This window comes from Perna viridis, chromosome 2 (genome assembly GCF_037379345.1).
Source record: "Perna viridis isolate PV_CMFRI_1.1 ecotype Kerala chromosome 2, ASM3737934v1, whole genome shotgun sequence".
NCBI classification, from domain to species: domain Eukaryota; kingdom Metazoa; phylum Mollusca; class Bivalvia; order Mytilida; family Mytilidae; genus Perna; species Perna viridis.
Window position 1 is genome coordinate 25,926,099 of NC_142446.1, and position 18,528 is coordinate 25,944,626.

At 31.2% G+C, this 18,528-nt stretch overlaps 1 protein-coding gene across 6 annotated transcripts in view; it reads left to right on the top strand.

Annotated features, from left to right (window-relative positions):
- Positions 1–18,528, top strand: part of LOC148624244 (transient receptor potential cation channel subfamily M member-like 2) — a 46,210-nt gene that overhangs the window by 21,996 nt on the left and 5,686 nt on the right. For 5 of the 6 annotated variants that reach the window (XM_088566844.1, XM_088566845.1, XM_088566846.1 and 2 more), the window contains 15 exons: positions 2,586–2,663; positions 3,885–3,952; positions 4,556–4,693; positions 6,564–6,707; positions 7,365–7,598; positions 7,971–8,145; positions 8,745–8,798; positions 9,260–9,313; positions 9,925–10,039; positions 10,941–11,157; positions 11,503–11,642; positions 14,425–14,564; positions 15,216–15,340; positions 16,475–16,569; positions 18,089–18,280. In XM_088566844.1, the coding sequence (XP_088422970.1) occupies positions 2,586–2,663; positions 3,885–3,952; positions 4,556–4,693; positions 6,564–6,707; positions 7,365–7,598; positions 7,971–8,145; positions 8,745–8,798; positions 9,260–9,313; positions 9,925–10,039; positions 10,941–11,157; positions 11,503–11,642; positions 14,425–14,564; positions 15,216–15,340; positions 16,475–16,569; positions 18,089–18,280 (1,969 nt within the window). The remainder of the gene's footprint in view (positions 1–2,585; positions 2,664–3,884; positions 3,953–4,555; positions 4,694–6,563; positions 6,708–7,364; positions 7,599–7,970; positions 8,146–8,744; positions 8,799–9,259; positions 9,314–9,924; positions 10,040–10,940; positions 11,158–11,502; positions 11,643–14,424; positions 14,565–15,215; positions 15,341–16,474; positions 16,570–18,088; positions 18,281–18,528) is intronic. The other variant, XM_088566848.1, reaches the window with a different exon arrangement.

Genomic DNA, 18,528 nt, shown 5'->3' on the forward strand with positions numbered 1-18,528 from the left:
TGATAGATTGTATATCAGTAACTGTGGTGGTTTTAAATATTTTATCTGTACTATAACCTTGGTTCCCTTGATTAATCTTTCAAATGGAGGACTGTTCATTTTTTTTCAGTCCATCACCATGCCATTATTTCATTTTGATTTAAAATGCTTTACAATGTCTACCACATTACCTGAATATAGCTGAAATATTGCTGCTCAGGCATTAAACCCCAATAGTCAATGTCTACCACTGTAATAGGACTGTACTTCATGAGAGAAGATGACTGATTAAACAATCTCATTAAAAACAGTCAAAATCTTGTTTGCATCTTTGTTAAAATATCCTTTGAATTTCTATTTATCATGACTTCTACCCTGTTAATATTCTCACTTACACACTTATTTCAATTTTGCACTTTAATTTTTTAATGCATTGGTAATGAGAACTAATTTTTCAGGATTAATAGTTTGTACATGCCTGTTTTTGATGGACATAAATTATAATGGTATACTGTTTGTCTGTGAGTCCATCTTGTCTGTCTTCTGTCTGTCCACCCATTCATTGGTCTTTTGTCTACAAGTAGTCTACAATAACCATAAAGCATAAAGAAATTTTAATAATGGTATAACGTTTGTCCTCAGGAACTGAAGATCTATTTTGTTCTTCATTTGTTTCCCATTTTTTTGTGTGTGTCAATGTTATGATAATTTAAACACTGAACACTGCAACAAAATTAAGGGACTTGATATATAGTGTGATGAAACACAATGTTTTATTACAATTTTGAATAATAAAAGTACATTTTTTTTTAAAGAAACTTTGATATTTAAAAAATAAAAGATTTACATTTGTATTCCAGCAAATGAAATCCATCTATTCATATAAATTGCTGTTATATAAATAAATCTTAAAATGTGTCCATGGACAATCCTTAACAATCTTTTAGTCAATTTGAAAAAAAAGTTTGATCTCAGATTAATTGCAACAGAAGATATTTTCCAATGGGATTTTCTATTGAACAAGGGATACAGTTCTAGCTAAAACCTATGTTTTTGTAGATTTTTAAAATATCGTATTCCCACTTTCAAATATTGTATCCCCACTTAAAAAGTGGATAGTGTACAGGAATCAACTTGTCATTCTATCTGTCCATCCATCTGTTATCCTGTCCATCTGAACTTAGTTGCATTTATCTCAACTTTCAATGGATGGGTTGATGTCAAGTTTGATATGTAGCTTTACATTAATGGGACATACATTATAAGACATTTCAATTACCTTAGTTTGTTGGGTGGGAGTTAATTTATGAAGTAATAGTGCAAAGATGGCTGTCATCGACATTGCAGCAGAGTCCTATCTTCATTCCATAATATTACCCGGGACTTTTCCATTTTTCAATACATGAATATGGAATGATAGAAAAAAAATTTGTCAGAAAAATGTTGGTGTCCACTGAAGAGACTGATTTCTTATGTGGTACTATGAAATTACTTGAATTCGTGGAAACCAATTTTTGTGGATAAGGGAAGAAACACAAGCTTGTGGATTCTTGAATTCGTGGTTTTGAGGTTTTCAGTATACAAATCATTGGAAATCTCCTTTTTGTTGGGAACCAAACTTTGTGGTTTAGTCTACTCAAGAAAACCACAGAAATTATAACCCCATGAACAATAGTACTCACACAATATATGGCTATATTGATTGGGTATATGTTGTAAGTATCTTCGGTTGCTGTCCAATATCATCTCCTTGTGTGAGTGGGTGTATACCTGACAGGACAATACATGCAACTTCATATTTTCTTCCTCTGCTTGTCAGGATTGATATTTAGTTGGACTAAATGGCATAATTTGATGTTTATTAACACAATTTTATTTGTACCGGTAGTTTGATTTTTTTGACAAATTTTATCCCTCAGAATATGTGAATTTTGAACCGTATTATGATTTAGAAAAAAAATAGTGAAAATGTATTTTTTCTTTCAATAATATCAATTATTTCTTCTTGGTTAAAAAAATCTGTGAATTTTTCTAATATTTATCATTTGACAATATCTCGATATCCTATAATTTATGGAAAAGAGTATTTTAAGAGAGAAAATTAAATTAAGAACTTGAAAAAAATAGCAAACCTCTGTAATTATATTTATAGATATTTTTACTTAACATGTCTTACTGACATATTTTGCATTAAAAAAAAAAACAGTATTTATTATTTTCTTGTGGTCTTGATAAAAATTCCTGCAGTTTTTTAAGAGTTATTCCCCTTATTGGATAAAGAATCCGAGAGGAATTTTGAAATTCTACTTATAATATCACCTACTGTTGGATTTTTGTATGATATATTCCAGCAAATTACTATAAAACTATCTTCTGTTGTTGGGATCAGTTTGAAGAGAGGGTCAACAAAATGTGCTTTGCTTCACTGGCAATGCCTTTCTTATATTAAATACTTAACTAAGATTAGACATTTAAAAAAAAAAACAAATCTTATACTCACAGACAGAACAGATAAAATGTGGACTATTCTTGGACCACAATATTCGGTAGATAAATCGTGTAATTAAAAAGAATCAATTTATTATTAGCTTGAGTACCTGTTTCAGATCCCCACAATCATGCTGAAGATAATGCTGTTACTAATGAGGAACATCGTAGTTTGATTAATTACTATAATCATAGAGGTAGCTCAGTAATTCTCCTCCTGCTAGGCCATTTCTTAATCAGTAGTTATGACAAATCTTTTTTCTTTCAGAATTAAATTGTTTTAACTTGTAAGCTAGCAAGAATGTATCAATAAACTTGTCATTGAATGTACATGTACTTGGATAACCATACAAGATTATGATATCATGGATAACGAGCTTGGGTGTTTGGGCAAAAGAGTTTGGCCAAAATTTCAATAGTAGAGTCATATCAGTATATTTTGCTATACTAATTAAAGATGTCGTCCAATAAGCCAGATTTTTATGCAGTATTAATGTGATTCAATGTGTTTAAATGGATTATTACATTAAGTACATGTATTGAGGTAAATGTTGCTGAGCTTGTTTTTGAGTGAATTGTAAGCATTCAGATTATTATTTCCCTTTCTATTTCTTTGGTGTATATAAACATCTTCATTGATTCGATCTTGCATGTTGATTATTTGTTATATTATTCACCATATGGAATACTCAGAATTTATTGATGCTGGTACTTTATAACCATCAGCTTTTTGCTAGCTGAAAAGATGCTGAAAAGTGATATATTGAGCTTTCTGTTCTGGGATATGCTTAAGCCTGCTACTAGAATATTATGTGAAGACCAATTATTTTTTTTTTTCTAGTATGTAATTTTTTTCCTACTTGATCAAAAGCTGTTACTGATTGACTTATTAATCATCAACTTGTAATAATATTACATTGAGCATAAATGCATTTACTGGTTTGACAGATTTAATTTGTAAAATTTATTCAGATATGTCTATTTTAAAAGCATCTTTTGCAACATCTTTTAAATGAAATATGCAAGTAGTAAATGGTTAATCTTAATGCTTTCTTTATTGCTGGACTTGTTTTCTCCATTAAACAATTAGACAAGTATGATGGATATATTATATATTATCTGCCAAGTTGCTAAATTATTAACCCTTTATCATACCTACGAAGGTGCAGTGCTGTAATTCAGTGTTGTCATATATTATAATCTATAAGCCACTGCAGTTTATTAATTCCATTTTAATTGCTTAATAAAAATAGATTTTACACAACTGTGCATGTTTAGTCCATTCTAGCTTGAGAACAGTTAAATGCTTAGTGCTATCATTATATCATTAGAGAATAACCAGAATTAAAATGATTTTAATAAGACTGGTTCTTTCTCTTGCCATGAAGTAGATATAATTCCTTGAATTTTGTTTGTAGATGACCTAGAAGAACAAAAGACTGATTCTTATCCTTCAAAGTACACCCCTGTGTTTGTTGATGATTGGGTAGGTTAAAAGACTTCTTGCTGCCAGTTAGATATTATTTTTGTTGACAATTTATCTGCGCTTATTTTGAGAAATGTATAAAAACAACATGAAAATAAAATGTTGCAAATAAGGCCCCTTATTATGGAAAACAAGGTCAAGAGAGTGTTTGTTGGGAAGTTGAAGATTGAATTGATATCATGAAATGTGGAAATAAGTATCATTGAAAATGAGTTCGTTTTCAGTAGTTACACTGTGATAGTCAATGAATCGAGGGCAATACAGCTTATTGTAGGCATCAATATTTTTACAGTATGGTAGAGTTGTAACACACACAACACAAAGTTTTAGATGATGTAACCAACAAAAATCATTTCATTTCAATTATACATAGTGTCAGGTTTTATTATTAGACAAATGATGAAATTATGATAAAATAATAGGTATGTAGCTGTTTGTCTGTTTGATTTTTTTTATATGGATTTTATTTCACACAAAGTGACATGGTATTATAAAATTAGTATTATTACTAAATTGTCCAACAGATGCTCAATTTTTTGGGTGTGTAGAAAATTATAGATTAAATTTTGATTTGTCACGGTATTACATGTATATTTACCTCAGATTGTAAAGCCATCATCCACTATGATGTATAAGATGAAGAATGTATGGCATTACAGTAAAGAGAGATTTAAGGTTCCTATTCACCTACAATTTTACTACCTGTGGAGTGCACCTATTACTAAGTTTTGGCTCAACCAGGTAAGGAAACATCTTTCAAGGTACTGTTATATGAAGTAAAATGAATATGCAGTCTACAAAGTCCATTTATACAAAATCAGATAAAGATTAGGTCAAGGCAGATAGATTTTAAAAAATACCTTCTTTCAAGATGCATCTGCATTTAATCCCTGATTTGTCACTGTGACTTTTGATCAGACTGAATCAAATTCTTAGTGATCTGTATGTCCTGAGTGGAGCAATGTTACAATAACAGTGTTCTTTGATAGTGAGTTTTGAATACTGTGAATTTTAGTAATAATTGTGATGTACTAGTATACATAACTGTTGAGTTATCATTGAGTTTTTTATGCTATATGTAAACTGACGTTATTGTCCCCCCCGACACCTCTTTTTTTGTACTGCTCCTACCAAAGAAGTTTGTTTTTGGCATGTAGTCTTATTAAGAAGAATTACAGAATAAGTTCGACTCTAGTTATGGTTGAATGATTTTTACAGAAGTTATGGCCCTTGGACTTAGAAAATTTCAGTGAATTTATAGTTACAGTTTTGTAATGCTTTTACCAATTTTTGTAATAAATTACTTGTATAACATCATGTTTTTTCAAATATTCATATATATATATAGCCTTGTTTAGTGTTATTGTAACATTACATGGACACTGATAAGGAAGGCGATTTGTTGGTTGAAATATTTATTTTTATGTGGGGCACAAATTTGGAACCCTGTTCTTTTTTTGATTTTTTTTTAGATAACTGAAAAGTTATTTTTCTAGTTATCTAAGAAATTCAAATTGCATATCAGGCTAAATTGACAAATTTACAATAACTAGTGTAAGCAATACTTTTGAGTACTTTTACTACATTTAGTTATTAAACATTTACAATCTCATGCTCTGAAAATCCCCTGTTATAAAGTAAAAAGATTTCTAGGTTACCGCATTGTATCATAAAAAATCTGGTTCACTCTGAAAAATTTGCTACAATGTAAACCTTGGTTAGTTTGTCTGGACTAACTTCTTCAGTTCCCACTTCTCTTAAGGGCAGTCCATATTTATATTTTTTCTTTGCCAAAAATAAAAATGTCAGTGTCAGTTGATTTATAAAGAAATCAAGCCAGTTACATATTCTATTTGATATGATAATTTACATGGTATGTGTTTAATGTTTTGACAGCTGAAAGAATTCTATTGTTGAGTCAACAGTTAATTTAAGATATCTTTTAACATATAACAGTAGTATTATTTGAATTTGGAATTATTTTGGATTTAAGAAAATAAGTGAAATAATTAAATATGAACCTTACCCTTCTAAGGGGGTTAGTCATGCCATCATGATCAAGGGGGGTTAGTAAGTTTCCTTGATTTTTGTTATCCTACTAACCCTACCTCTTAGCCATGCCGGCATGACTAACCCACTTAGTAAGGTTTACTTTTACAAATTTATTTTTGGTCATTTTCTTAATTCCAAAATAATTCCTAATTCAAACAATACCTTGTTTAATGCATTCAACTTAGAGAAATTCATTGACATGATGTCATTTGAGGTCACACGTGGTCTTGGTGATTCTACCTGTATGGTCACGTGTTCTTGGGGACAACATTTTTATTCCTTTTGTTTTGTCACGTGTGTTCTTGATGACAGCATTTTTATTCCACTTGTATGTTCACACTGGGACCTGAGGTAACTAATCCAAATAACTTTGCATTATAATTGTTTAACCTTAGTTCACCCTACTCCAGTTTCAGATATTTACATTATCCAAATTTAGTCCTGATTTTGCAAAGTATTAAAAGGGTATCAAGAAATACAATATCTAAGGTTCAATAAAGAACTATTGAATCCAAGGTTTAACGCTGCATAGTTTCATTGCACATATTTATGATTTTAGATATTCTACATAGTATTCCTGATCTTGTTCAGTTTAGCAACACTATGGCCCTATTGTGGTAGTTTGAAGCTGGATATGGCAGTGTTTGGATGGACTCTGATGATCTGGACAGAACTTGTCAGAACAACGATTGTGAAGTGGAAGGTACATACAGATGTGCTGATCTTACTTCTGTCAACAGACTCACATTTTTTTTACTGTTTTTCCCATGTATCTTGTTAACTACATGAGATGAATTATAAGTGTTAGAAAATTAAAATTATTATCAAAATTTTATTGTCCATATCACTGTAAGTTTTTGTGTGAAATTAACATGTCTTATGTGTTTTTGTTATTGGTTTTTCAGATATCTCAGAAATGGTGAATCAGATAAATAACTGAAGTATAAAAATTCGTCCATGAAATTCCTTAAATCCTCATGGATTTGTGAAAATTTAGTTGTTATTTATCTCTCAGTAGACTTACAACACAATAACATAGCCATATAACATCTTTTTTTTTTTTTACATGATTATGGAAGGTGAGCGACTCAGGGGTATAATGAATTGCATGATTATGGTAAGGTGAGCGACTCAGGGGTCTAATGAATCACATGATTGTGGTAAGGTGAGTGACTCAGGGCTCTAATGAATCGCTGTCTATCATAAATGATTGGATAGGAACTATTTAAAGAATTCAAATGCAAGTATTTTCAGCAAGTTTGTTATACTGGCATATTCTACAGTTGTATTACTTTACTGAAATGATTGCATATTTAGTTCTTTCAGTTATTATAATAGAATTGTTCCTGTATGATTTCAGAAATACAGAGAATTGGATTTGTTCTGGACTGTAATAGAGATATTTGTAATGTTTTTCCTCATCATAGTAGTATTTACAGCCAGGATACCACAGTACTTCAAGCCATTCTTTACTTATCTCACTACCAAGTTTATCATGAGCTGTGGACTTATCTACTTCTATTACCGAGTTCTGGTGGTATTTCTGCCAATCAGTTCTATTTTGGGTCCTATGATTATTAGCATCAGAAGGATGGCAAGTTTTTTTATGCTTACATAAACGTGCTACAATAAACTAAAGAATATTTACATGTTTTATTGACTTATTGACCTAATATCTTTTTTGGTTTAATCTTCAATATTCTGAGTCCAACACTATCAGTAAGCATTTTTGGTTAATTACTCATTTTATGAACCTTTAAAGCAGATTTTTTTTTTAATATAAACAAATTGGAATTGCCACGATGTTATTGCCATGATTTTTGTTCAGAATTCAGCTTTCATATTTTCAGCTGGTTTTCTTTATTCATATATTTTGTTCTTGTAGTTTGTATTGAGTAGGATTAGCTTTAAGGGTTTGTTTTGTAAATTTTTGCTAGAAATTTAGTAAAGATTGTATCCTTTACAGATAAAGCATGATTTTCTGACCTGGTTTAGAATGTTTATAATTATTATGGTGTCAGGAGCCATTGCTATTCAGGCAGTATTGTACCCAAACTATCCACTGATTCCTGAAGCTATCAGGGTATCATTTTCCAGGGCATTCTTTGCCATGTTCCTAACAAAGATCGATGACTTGGAAGGTATGTAGGCCTAATATGGTAAATCAAAGCAAAAAAATAGTTAGATTATTATCCAAAACTTGAACAAACACCAGAAAAAAAATAAGGAACTAGAAAGAAAAATTGAAAGACTCTATATTAAAATATAATCTTTCAGCTAAGCAAAACTTGGATAATGAAGTAAGTGCACTCGTAGGGTAAGCATGTGCTTTTAGAGACACCCACTCAGTTGTATATGATGCGCTTAATTAAATACTGAGTAAAAAAAGTCTGTGGTAAGAATATTAAGTCAACCCAATAACACATATATGGTCAAAGATGTACTCAAGTTATCATGTACATGAGTAAAAGGAAGTAATTTGTCTATATTTTTGTTTCAAATTAAATGATATAAAATCATCTGTCATCTTTACTGATAATTATATCTGAAAAAAAGTTTTTTTTTGACATTTTCCTTTTCATTTATATCAACTGATTATATATGGAGAAGTAATCAAAATTTCTTCATTATGATTGGTGTTGAATTGGTATACTTTAATAGAATCATATTGCATTTCAAATCTTCAAAAAAATTAATTTTTATAACCTGTTTCCATTGAAAAGTATGTACATCTTTCCAGGAGCTGAATGTTCTTCTATGTATAACAATGTTACAGTTATTGATCGTTGTTATGGTGAGTGTCATTATATTTTCATATTATAGATATACTGTTAATTCTAAAACTATTGATATGATAATTTGTTAAATGGATTGTAATCACACTAATTAAAACTTACATAATGGAAGCTACTATTTTTTAAGATTTTCCTAAAGCGTTTAAAAAATCTTTATGAATTTTGGTGTGTGACTTTATGAAGATGGGGCATATGTTGAAAGCTATTTTAGGTGCTGTCTGCTATGAACTTCCTATTTTTTAGGACTTTGCCATTTTTCACTGTATGGAACGATAAGAAAATCTTTGTCACAAAAATCTCAGCTCCCAAAAAATAGATTGTTTTCAAATTTGGTTTGTTGAATTAAATAATGGGGCATACTTTGTAAGGTATTTTGGGTGCTATCCAGTATCAAGTGAGTATACACCTAACATTATAGTATGACTTGCAGGTTTATGTTTAATGTACCTTTTGTTTGCAGAGAGGAGGGAGCCTTTGAAGTCACTGTTCAGAAGAACAAATGAATCAATATTTTGTAAGTATAAATGTCAGAGCTTCTAAATAAATGATACTTTGTGTCAGAAATGGCATTATTATTATTTTCATTTGCAGATTTCACTGTTTACTTTTTAAAATTGTTAATAATTTTCTAGCTTCCAATATTTTTCCTGTTTGGCTCTTCTATGATGGGGCCTTAAATTGTTTGTAGTTGCCATAAAGATTGTTCTGTAACTTAGTAATTTTTTTACTGTTTTCTCTTCAAATTTGTCCTGAATCTGGAAGCAGTTTTCTAGAAATGAATTTCCAGTGGAGCCAGCAGACAACCCATCACATTTTGTACACACTTTAATCATTGAAGACTACATGTTATTTAAGCAAATTCCAAAATGTATGACACACTCAGTGAAAACTAAAAAATATTGACTGGCCTTTCCTCATTCACCAAAATTCAGTTTTGTTAAAATTCTAAAGGATTGACATACAATGAGCTCATAGATGTAGGCTATATAAAACATCACATGACTCATACTGGCTAAAGGGTGCCTCAGGGATGTGCATGATAGGGAATTTATTTCCTAAGAGTTGCAACTGATGTCAAATTACCATGGCTTATCATCTAAGGTGATATCACACTCTTCTTTACAGCTAAAGATGAGTTATCTAAGTGTCCTTACAGTAGTTTAGGAGGATATTTTGTAGTCATACAGTACCTGCTCATTGTCAAGTTGATATTGGTCACTCTATTGTTTGCATTGTTCAGGTATGTATGAGACTATTTAGTGACTTAATTTGTATCTTTTATTTCTTTGGTGTTTCTTTTTTAATAGACAGATATTAATTTGTTTTGAGAAGTCAATTGGAATATTTTTATGTGAGATTGCAAGGATCTTTGAGAATTGGATACAAAACCAATGATGTCATATACAAAGAATGCATAATATAAGGATTTCTGTAGAAACAGGTTGTTAGATATTGGTTAGAATCTGTTTTGCAAACAGTTGATAAGTGTATGTACACCCAGTCTCAATAGACTGAATATTAAATTGCATATCAGGGGCTCAAATTTCTTTAAACTTTATATATTGCAACAGTAGAAATATGTTACAGTAATAATTGCTCAAAAAGATTTTATATTTATTCACCCTTTCAATATTATTACCAAAGAATTATAAATTTTACTTTTATTACACTATCTTGAAATATGATATGACTATGATACTGACTCTTTACTTGATATATCCAGATACAAAGTTTATATAGGAACCCCCTTCTAAAAGAAACCCTGAATGATTCAATGGAATTTTATGAAACTTTATTGGAAGGTTTGGCATCATATATTAGATGTGCATGAAGTAAAATAATGATTGCCAGATGCCTTGAAAAAGGGAGAATCCAACTAAAGGGTATAACATGTTGTAAGTGGGTTTCTACTTGGCTCACTAACCCCCTCCTTACAAATTATAGTTCTGATTTGTTTATGAGTGTATTACATTTATTGTAATTTAATCACATTAGAATATTATCTTTTTTCTCAGCTTATTCATATTTACCAATGCATATAATGGAAAAAACTGCCTTTTTTTATTTCGTGGGTACAATGTAACAGTTCCCTGTACTATTTCTCAAATGAAGGTTTTGATTTTCTGAATTTCTTTCAACAGTCGTACAACAGCCAATGTTGAAGAAGAATCAGAAGCAATTTACAAGTTTCAGAAATATAGTTTGATTGTGGACTTCGAGGAGAAATTAATAATGCCACCTCCACTTAATATCATAAGCTACACTATGATGATATTCCAGAACCTCTTCAAGTATCTCTGTTGTCTGTTTAAGAAGTGTAAAAATTGCTCCCACTGCTGCAGAAGAGATGATTCTGTGGTAGGTTTGACAGGTGTGGTACGAAAAGAACAAGAGAAGTAATAACAAGAGTCTTAGGAATGGATTAGTAGGGAAACTTTAAAAGGATGCTGATAAAGGATAATTATTTTAACTGCATAAACATATTTTAAATATTAACATTCTTTTTCATCATTGAAATGAGAACTACACTGAATGATAAGTTAGTTCCAAGGCTTTTAGATCTTTATTTGTCATCTACATCTCTAGGTTATAAATATCTCAGTTATCATTGTAGATTTGTATATTTCTGAAAGGTCAATTATTTGTGATATCCTTGTCTCTAGTAAAAAATATCAGAAGGCACTAGACAGCTGTATTTTGCAGGATGGGGCAAGAAAAGTTTCTATAATGATGATGCAATATTCAGAGGACTATAGCTACTGGGGCAACTTTGTTAAAAAGTTGGATTATGATGAACATGAACAAGAGAAAGAAAAGGACAGAGCTAAAATAGAAAGTGAAAAGTAAGTCATCTTGATAATATAAATTTCAGGTGCTAAGTATTAGGCAAAAATTATGTATTGTTAGCAATTCCTATGCTATTTGATGTATCATTTTTAATTTATTAGTGAGCACCACAAAGCAGTGTGAGCTGTACGGTTATTACATGTACTATCTAATTTTCCTTAAGGTTCCTCAATATACATTGTACTAAAGAAAAAAAAGTCAGGTCCTGGAAGTAACAAAAAGTGACTTTCCTTATGGAGAAAATTCAATGTTTCCTTAAATCAAACTAACAAAAATATAAAGGTTAAGATTACATTCAGTAAAAATTAACTTAATCTTTTCTGATAGTTTTCGAGTTTTGGATGTACGTATGTATCGATGCTGTTCTACTGTTACTCTTGTCAAGAACCTAACATGCCTTGGAAAAAATATATTGTAATATCCAAATCGACGAATAGCTTTTCTGTAATAGGAATGACAATTATTTTCTTTTTGAAATTGGCAGAGCTCTGTCAGTTGCATCTGAATTTTGTTTATGTCACGATATGTGTAAGAATAATCAAAGGAACCAAGATTCTAGCGGAAATCAAAAGAATGTTATCCAGGGACAAAGACCAGACATGGAAAACAGACAAACACAACAAAGAACATAAGATAACAAAAATAATATATACAAAGTAACAAAAGTAAATGAGCAATTCTGACTCCACTTAAAACTGGGAGCATGGACCAGGTGTACCAGTAGGGTAAGCTTCCTCTGTTTTTCTAGAAACATCTGCAGAGTTGCTCATGTCTGGGGTGAACAAAAGAGGAAAGGATAACTACGACAGGTTGAACAAATCAGTTATAAAATATTCCCACCATCTGCCTACAACTGTAATATTTCCAATATCTGTATAAATTAATCTGACCTGCTACAACAGAAAAGGATGTTTCTAGTGATGTCCTTAAGGGTTAAAAATTTTAAAGCATGGCAAAGTGAGACAAATTTATCCACCATTTTGAAAGCGAGGGAAAAGGAGGAATATGACTGGGATTTTGGAAAAACTTTTCTCTAATTTTGCTTCAATTTTCATACCGCTTGACCGATGTGGAAAAAGATGTTCTCATCACTAGTGACTTTTTTGTTCTCAGAGTTTGATTGGCTTAGAAATGGATTGTCTTGGACTCCATCTAGAATCGCCATAATTGCCATTGTAGTTATCTTTCAGTTAAATGAGATAGTTTGGTGTTTTCTTTCCTTAAATAAGAATTATGATGGGACTGGGGAAGATTTGAAGTGAAAAAACATTTGAAATCGTCTGGTTTCCTTTGTTTGGAATGTTTGCCTTTGTGTGATGTCAACATGTTTCCTATGAATCGGAATCATAACATTTTGCACGCTTTTCATTTTTGGATATTTTTGACGTGTTTTGGGCATTAGAGAGATAGTTAAACAGTTAAAAAAGTTTTAGCATTTTTATAGCCCAACGTGAGGGGTATATAGGGATAGGGATGTCTTTTCATCCTTCTTTCCTTCCTTTGCACTGTTACACAGAGGGGGACCCATGTCTTATCCAATACTCCTCCTAAACTTATTGAAACTTTCACAGAATCTTTATTACAATTTCCCATTGTTTCCCTTTTATTTAAGATTGTGATCCATATCAATTAAGGGGTTCCACATGGTAAAACATGAACTTTGTCATTTATGAATATGGGAACATGGTGGAGACCTATCTCTTCTGTCATCTTCCTACATAGCCAAGTGAAATTTTATGAAACTTCACAGAATCATTTACAACTTCCCCTTAAGTGCTCAAGGGATTTTGATGAAATTCTATAGCAATGGTAGATATCATATATAGATGTGCATGAAGAGTCATAATTACTGTTGGAGGACTCCAAAGGGAGATATCCAAATTAAGGGTTTTACATGTTAAAACCTTGTTAGTGCAACTCCTCCATAACTGCTCAAGGGATTTAGTTGAAATTTATAGGAAGGTTGGGTATTGTTTGGAGATATGTTGAAGGAATATAATTACTGTTGGAGGACTCCATACATGATAAAACCTCGTAAGTACAACTCCTCTTAAAAGTTCTCTATGGATTTTAAAGTAATTTTACAGGAAGGTCTGGTATCATATGTAGATGTGCATGAAGGTGTATAATTATTGTTGGATGACCAACAATTTATTTTAAAGTCTATTTGAAACAGGGGTTGTTCTCTTTGTGAGCACAGTATTTCTTGTCTGTTATGTTATAATATGTAAATTGCCATATTCACTCTGTCTTATGGTCTCAGATAAATGACCTTGCACTCAAAATTTGAATTTCTATCAGAGTAATACCAAGCTGAAATCAAAGCTTGTACCCTTGGCATTCTGTAAAGATTTTTTGGAATGAAACTTGGTTGACAAAAAGATTTTTCTAAGACTTTTTCAACTTATCTCCCCTGATATAATTTAATTTCTTAATGAGGTGCTTTTATAGTAGTACATGTAATTGACAGGGCTATTCTGGGAACAATTTAGTGACAATCTAAATACAGACTTAAAGTGCAGCATTTACGATTATGAATAGTACATATTTGGCCTAAAATTTATGATTACATACAGTATATATCATGCAAGTAATAAAACTGAAAAAAAAAATGATTTAAAAAAAAAAATTTGTTTCTACCCACTTTGTGTTTCTTTCCTATTGTCTTAGTTTCCTATGTATTTACTAACATTATCCTTTTGCTTTTTCTCTACAACATCTAGTCTTTTTCAGTGTCTATCTGAAGCTCTGATTTTTCAATGTAATTTTTTCCCATAGGTTGGACAGTCTAATTGCCCAGTTTGCATTAGAAAGAAAACATAATGGTAAAATGGTTGAGCAAATCTCTAGCTTAGAAACAAATGTTGCTAACTGTCAGATAGCTTTAGAAGAACTGAAGCATATGATAGAGAAAATTAGTGAGTAAATATTACTGGTGGTATTTTTATTGTTCCACCATGATTTAGATATGTAAAATTTTACTCTGCATACTGTAAAAAAAATGCCCAAAATAAAGCTAAATTGAAAGTGTCTTATAATCAAAACTATAATTGTACTGTTTAACCAAAAATTTTGTGACAATCAATTTTTTTTGTTATTTTGCAATGACGAAGACTCCACAAAAATATGGTGAAATATGATTACAATTTATTTTTACCTTAGAAGCTTGTGATCAGTAACTAAGTCCCCAAGTAACCCTTGTACAATCACAATCATGATCAATATTGTATAACCACAAGTAGTCAACTATTTGCATTCAAATTTTAAAATTTGATGTCAGTGCACCTAAGGCAAGCATGTCTTGAACTCTGATGAGTCATTTAGTTGATATAAAATATTGGACTCTCCTTGCTTGTTGGCCAGATTGGTTTTGAGTTTATTAGATCAAGATTGCATATTACACTCAGGTAGTTTTTGACAGAATGACAGCCTTTAATTTGTTTGTATGCTTTCTTTCAGAGGGAAAATTAGTATTTTATTAGTATTTTAAAAATATAAAAAGGAATATAACATTCCATACATTGAACATACTGAAGCAGCTTACAACTAATGATCAATATGAATTTTAGATCCACACTTACAGCCAGCATTAACTTCAGAAGAGAAAATGATACATATACTCAGTAGAAGATCTCCTTACCCAGAAACAGTAGTCGCTAGGTTTTCTGTTTTTGACAAATATGTGCCTTGGGAGGTAATTGCATTTGTTAATTTGTAGATAAAAATTGTAATAGGAACTTTTCCTAAAACCCACAATTGAATGTTTATTCATTGTCACTTTTAAAAAAAATATTTGCATAGCAGCAAAAATTTATGAACTGCTATGAATGAATCCATCTTTCAAATGTGTAAGCATAAATCAGTAATTTAATTTCAGATGTTTCCTTTTTAAAAAAGATCTTTACTCTTTTTAATCCACCTTTCAATATACCCTCTAACTAAGTGATGTGGGAATCCTTTGCCTGTCTGTGAAACTACTCAAAAACCTATCGAATATGAGGGTTCAACATTATACCAGTAGGATTTGGTTTGACAGATGCTTTGTATGGAAGATAATCATATTTAAATACAGGTATTTTATATGTCACACTCAGGTTTATCACTCAATTAGCTTACTCAGTTCTAGATAAAAAAGGACTTCCAATGTAACATTTGGATAGTTTCAAATTAGATTTTTTTCATATTTATATTTGTATATAGGAATCAACCCATTTGTCTGTTTGTCCGTCTGTCCCCATATTGTGCTAGCACAAATCCTCCTAAACTGCTCAAGGGATTTTGATGTAATTTTATAGGACTGTTGGGCATCATATGTAGATAGTTGCTGTCTGATGATGTGAGAGGGAGATAATTCAACTCAAGGCTTTTACATGTTTTAACTTGTCTGCACAACTGCTCCTTAACCATGCAAGGAGTTTTGTTGAAATTTTCTTTGAAAGGTGGGCATTGTATGTAGATGTGCATAAAGGATTGTAGTTACTGTTCGATGACTAGAAAGGGAGATTATCCAACTTATAGAGTTTTACATGTTAAAACCTCGTCAACACAACTTAAGGGATTTATTATGAAATTTTGTAGGAAGGTTTTGCATCATATATAGATGTAGATGAAGAAAAATAATTATAGTGTGAGGACTCCAAATGGATATACAAGGATATATAATTGAACTTATGAGTTATGTAACTTCATTTGAAGTGCGGGTACTGTAGGTAATGTCAGAGGACTCTAAAGCAAGTTAATTGAGCTTAAGTGTTATACATTTTACTTTCTACTTTATAATTAGTATCGTATATATATGTTGTATTGTCTTTTTTTCCAATCTGAGCAGACACCATACAGTACCTATGACCCAGTGATTTACACATGTCCTGTTGATCAGTATCCTTCAGAAACTCAGCCATTTGTTGATCCAGATTTTCTTAAGTAAGTCTATTATCACTTAAAAATAATAATAAAATGGGGACAAAATACAGTATAACACATGAAGAAGGGGCTTAAAATCTTTATTATATAACCATAACTTAGAAATAATCTAAACAATCAATAACTATACCTAATGAAAATGTTAGCATATAAAATCTGTGTTGTTTTGTGTGTGTGTGTGTGTTTTTTTTTTTTTTCATTTTTGTCCATGGCTTTAATATATGCCTATGTTTAAAGTGAGCTGTAAAGGGTGATCAGGCTCTCTGGATGTTCTTTTATATACTTCTCTCTTCCTTTAACTGTTGGATTTTTGTGAAAATTTCGGGACTTCAGGACTTGACTATTACTTAATACTGCTGTTTACCTTCTATTTCAATTTATAGTTCCAATCAGCGAGTGAATGGTATATTGACATCACCTTGTCTGTCCATCTTTTGGTCTGTCATTCCCTCCATCCTAATTTTGGCTCAATTATCTCAGCTCCCAATAGATGAATTGATTACAAACTTGTTTTGTGGCTTTATATTGGTGGAGAATAACTTGTAAGCGAATTTGGTTGTGTCAAATATTAAATTCTTGTACAAGTAGGAGTATACCTAGCATTTCAATGTGTGTAACTTCATGTTTATTTTATCTGATTGAATTTGGTATTTCTATAAGCATAACATAGACTTTGCAATTGGTTCAGATATAGTTTGTTGGCAACTCCTCCCATGCCACCATAATCAATCTAAATGAAATTTTCAAAAGCTATAATTAGTTATGAATGAGAAGTTTCCTTTAGTCTATGACTTAGTAAATGTAGTACATGTAATGAAATTGAAGAAATTCAAAATCACAAATCATGGAGATATTAAATCGGTACAAACTGGTAAAATCAAGGATGTATCAGAAATTAAAGTAACCACTATATTCCTGACTTGGTACAGGCAATTCGAAGTAAACTTTATTTAAGAAGGGGATAGCTGTTCCCATTTGTTTCTGAGGGAACATTAATCATATCACAAAGACAAATTTGCATTAGTATTCAATTTCTTATGATTTAAATGCATTTTTGGTTTATATTAAAACTTGGACATTCTAAAAATGTATGTGTACATAGCTGAACAGTGGAATTCGTGAGCTTTGCTCTTGTAATTGCAGTTTTTGTCCATCCACGGTAAGGTGGAAAGGAACATAGAAAAACTGTTGTCGGTCTGTCACATTTGTGGATGCAACTCCTCAAAAACTGCTCAATGGATTTCGTTTAAATTTTGCTGGATTGTTAGTCATCATTTGTTGTTAATCCTATAGCACCATCATTTTGATTTGATAAATTTTACAGGAGTAATGGGACTTCTGCACTTATTTGCTGGAGGTAGGGGACATACTGCTGTATGTGTAACAATCTTGTAGATAGTTATAGCTATAGGTTATAGAGATAAAATTGTCATTGATTTTATATTAATTGTAATTGAATGATGTATGTTTTGTAAACAAGCATATGAATAATAATTGCTAATTTTTTTTTATCTTATAGATCACTTATAGACAGTAAAGTGGTATCTTTTGAGGATATAAGTAAATCTGATGTCATGTCTTCTATGCCAGTCTGGAATACTGTGTCTACCTTCATGGTTAATGGCAAGGAGAGGGAGATAGACAGACAGACACACATCAAACAGAATGGGCAACAGATTCAATATCTTCTAGATACATGTAACCTACCACTGTAAGTTTAATTTAAATAGCAGAGGCTGGTTTGTTTTGATGTTAAAATTATATAAAATGAATTGAATTTTTTGCAAATTCTAATTTATGGAACCTGGTTCTTTTTGAATATTTGGCCCCTTGACATTGGGCATCTGTCATGACGGGAATCGTATGAACAATCCAACTATGATGTTGCCATGGTTCTCGGAGAACAATGTTAGAAACTTCATAATGTTACTTTTGACCAATCAGATTTTATTAACAATG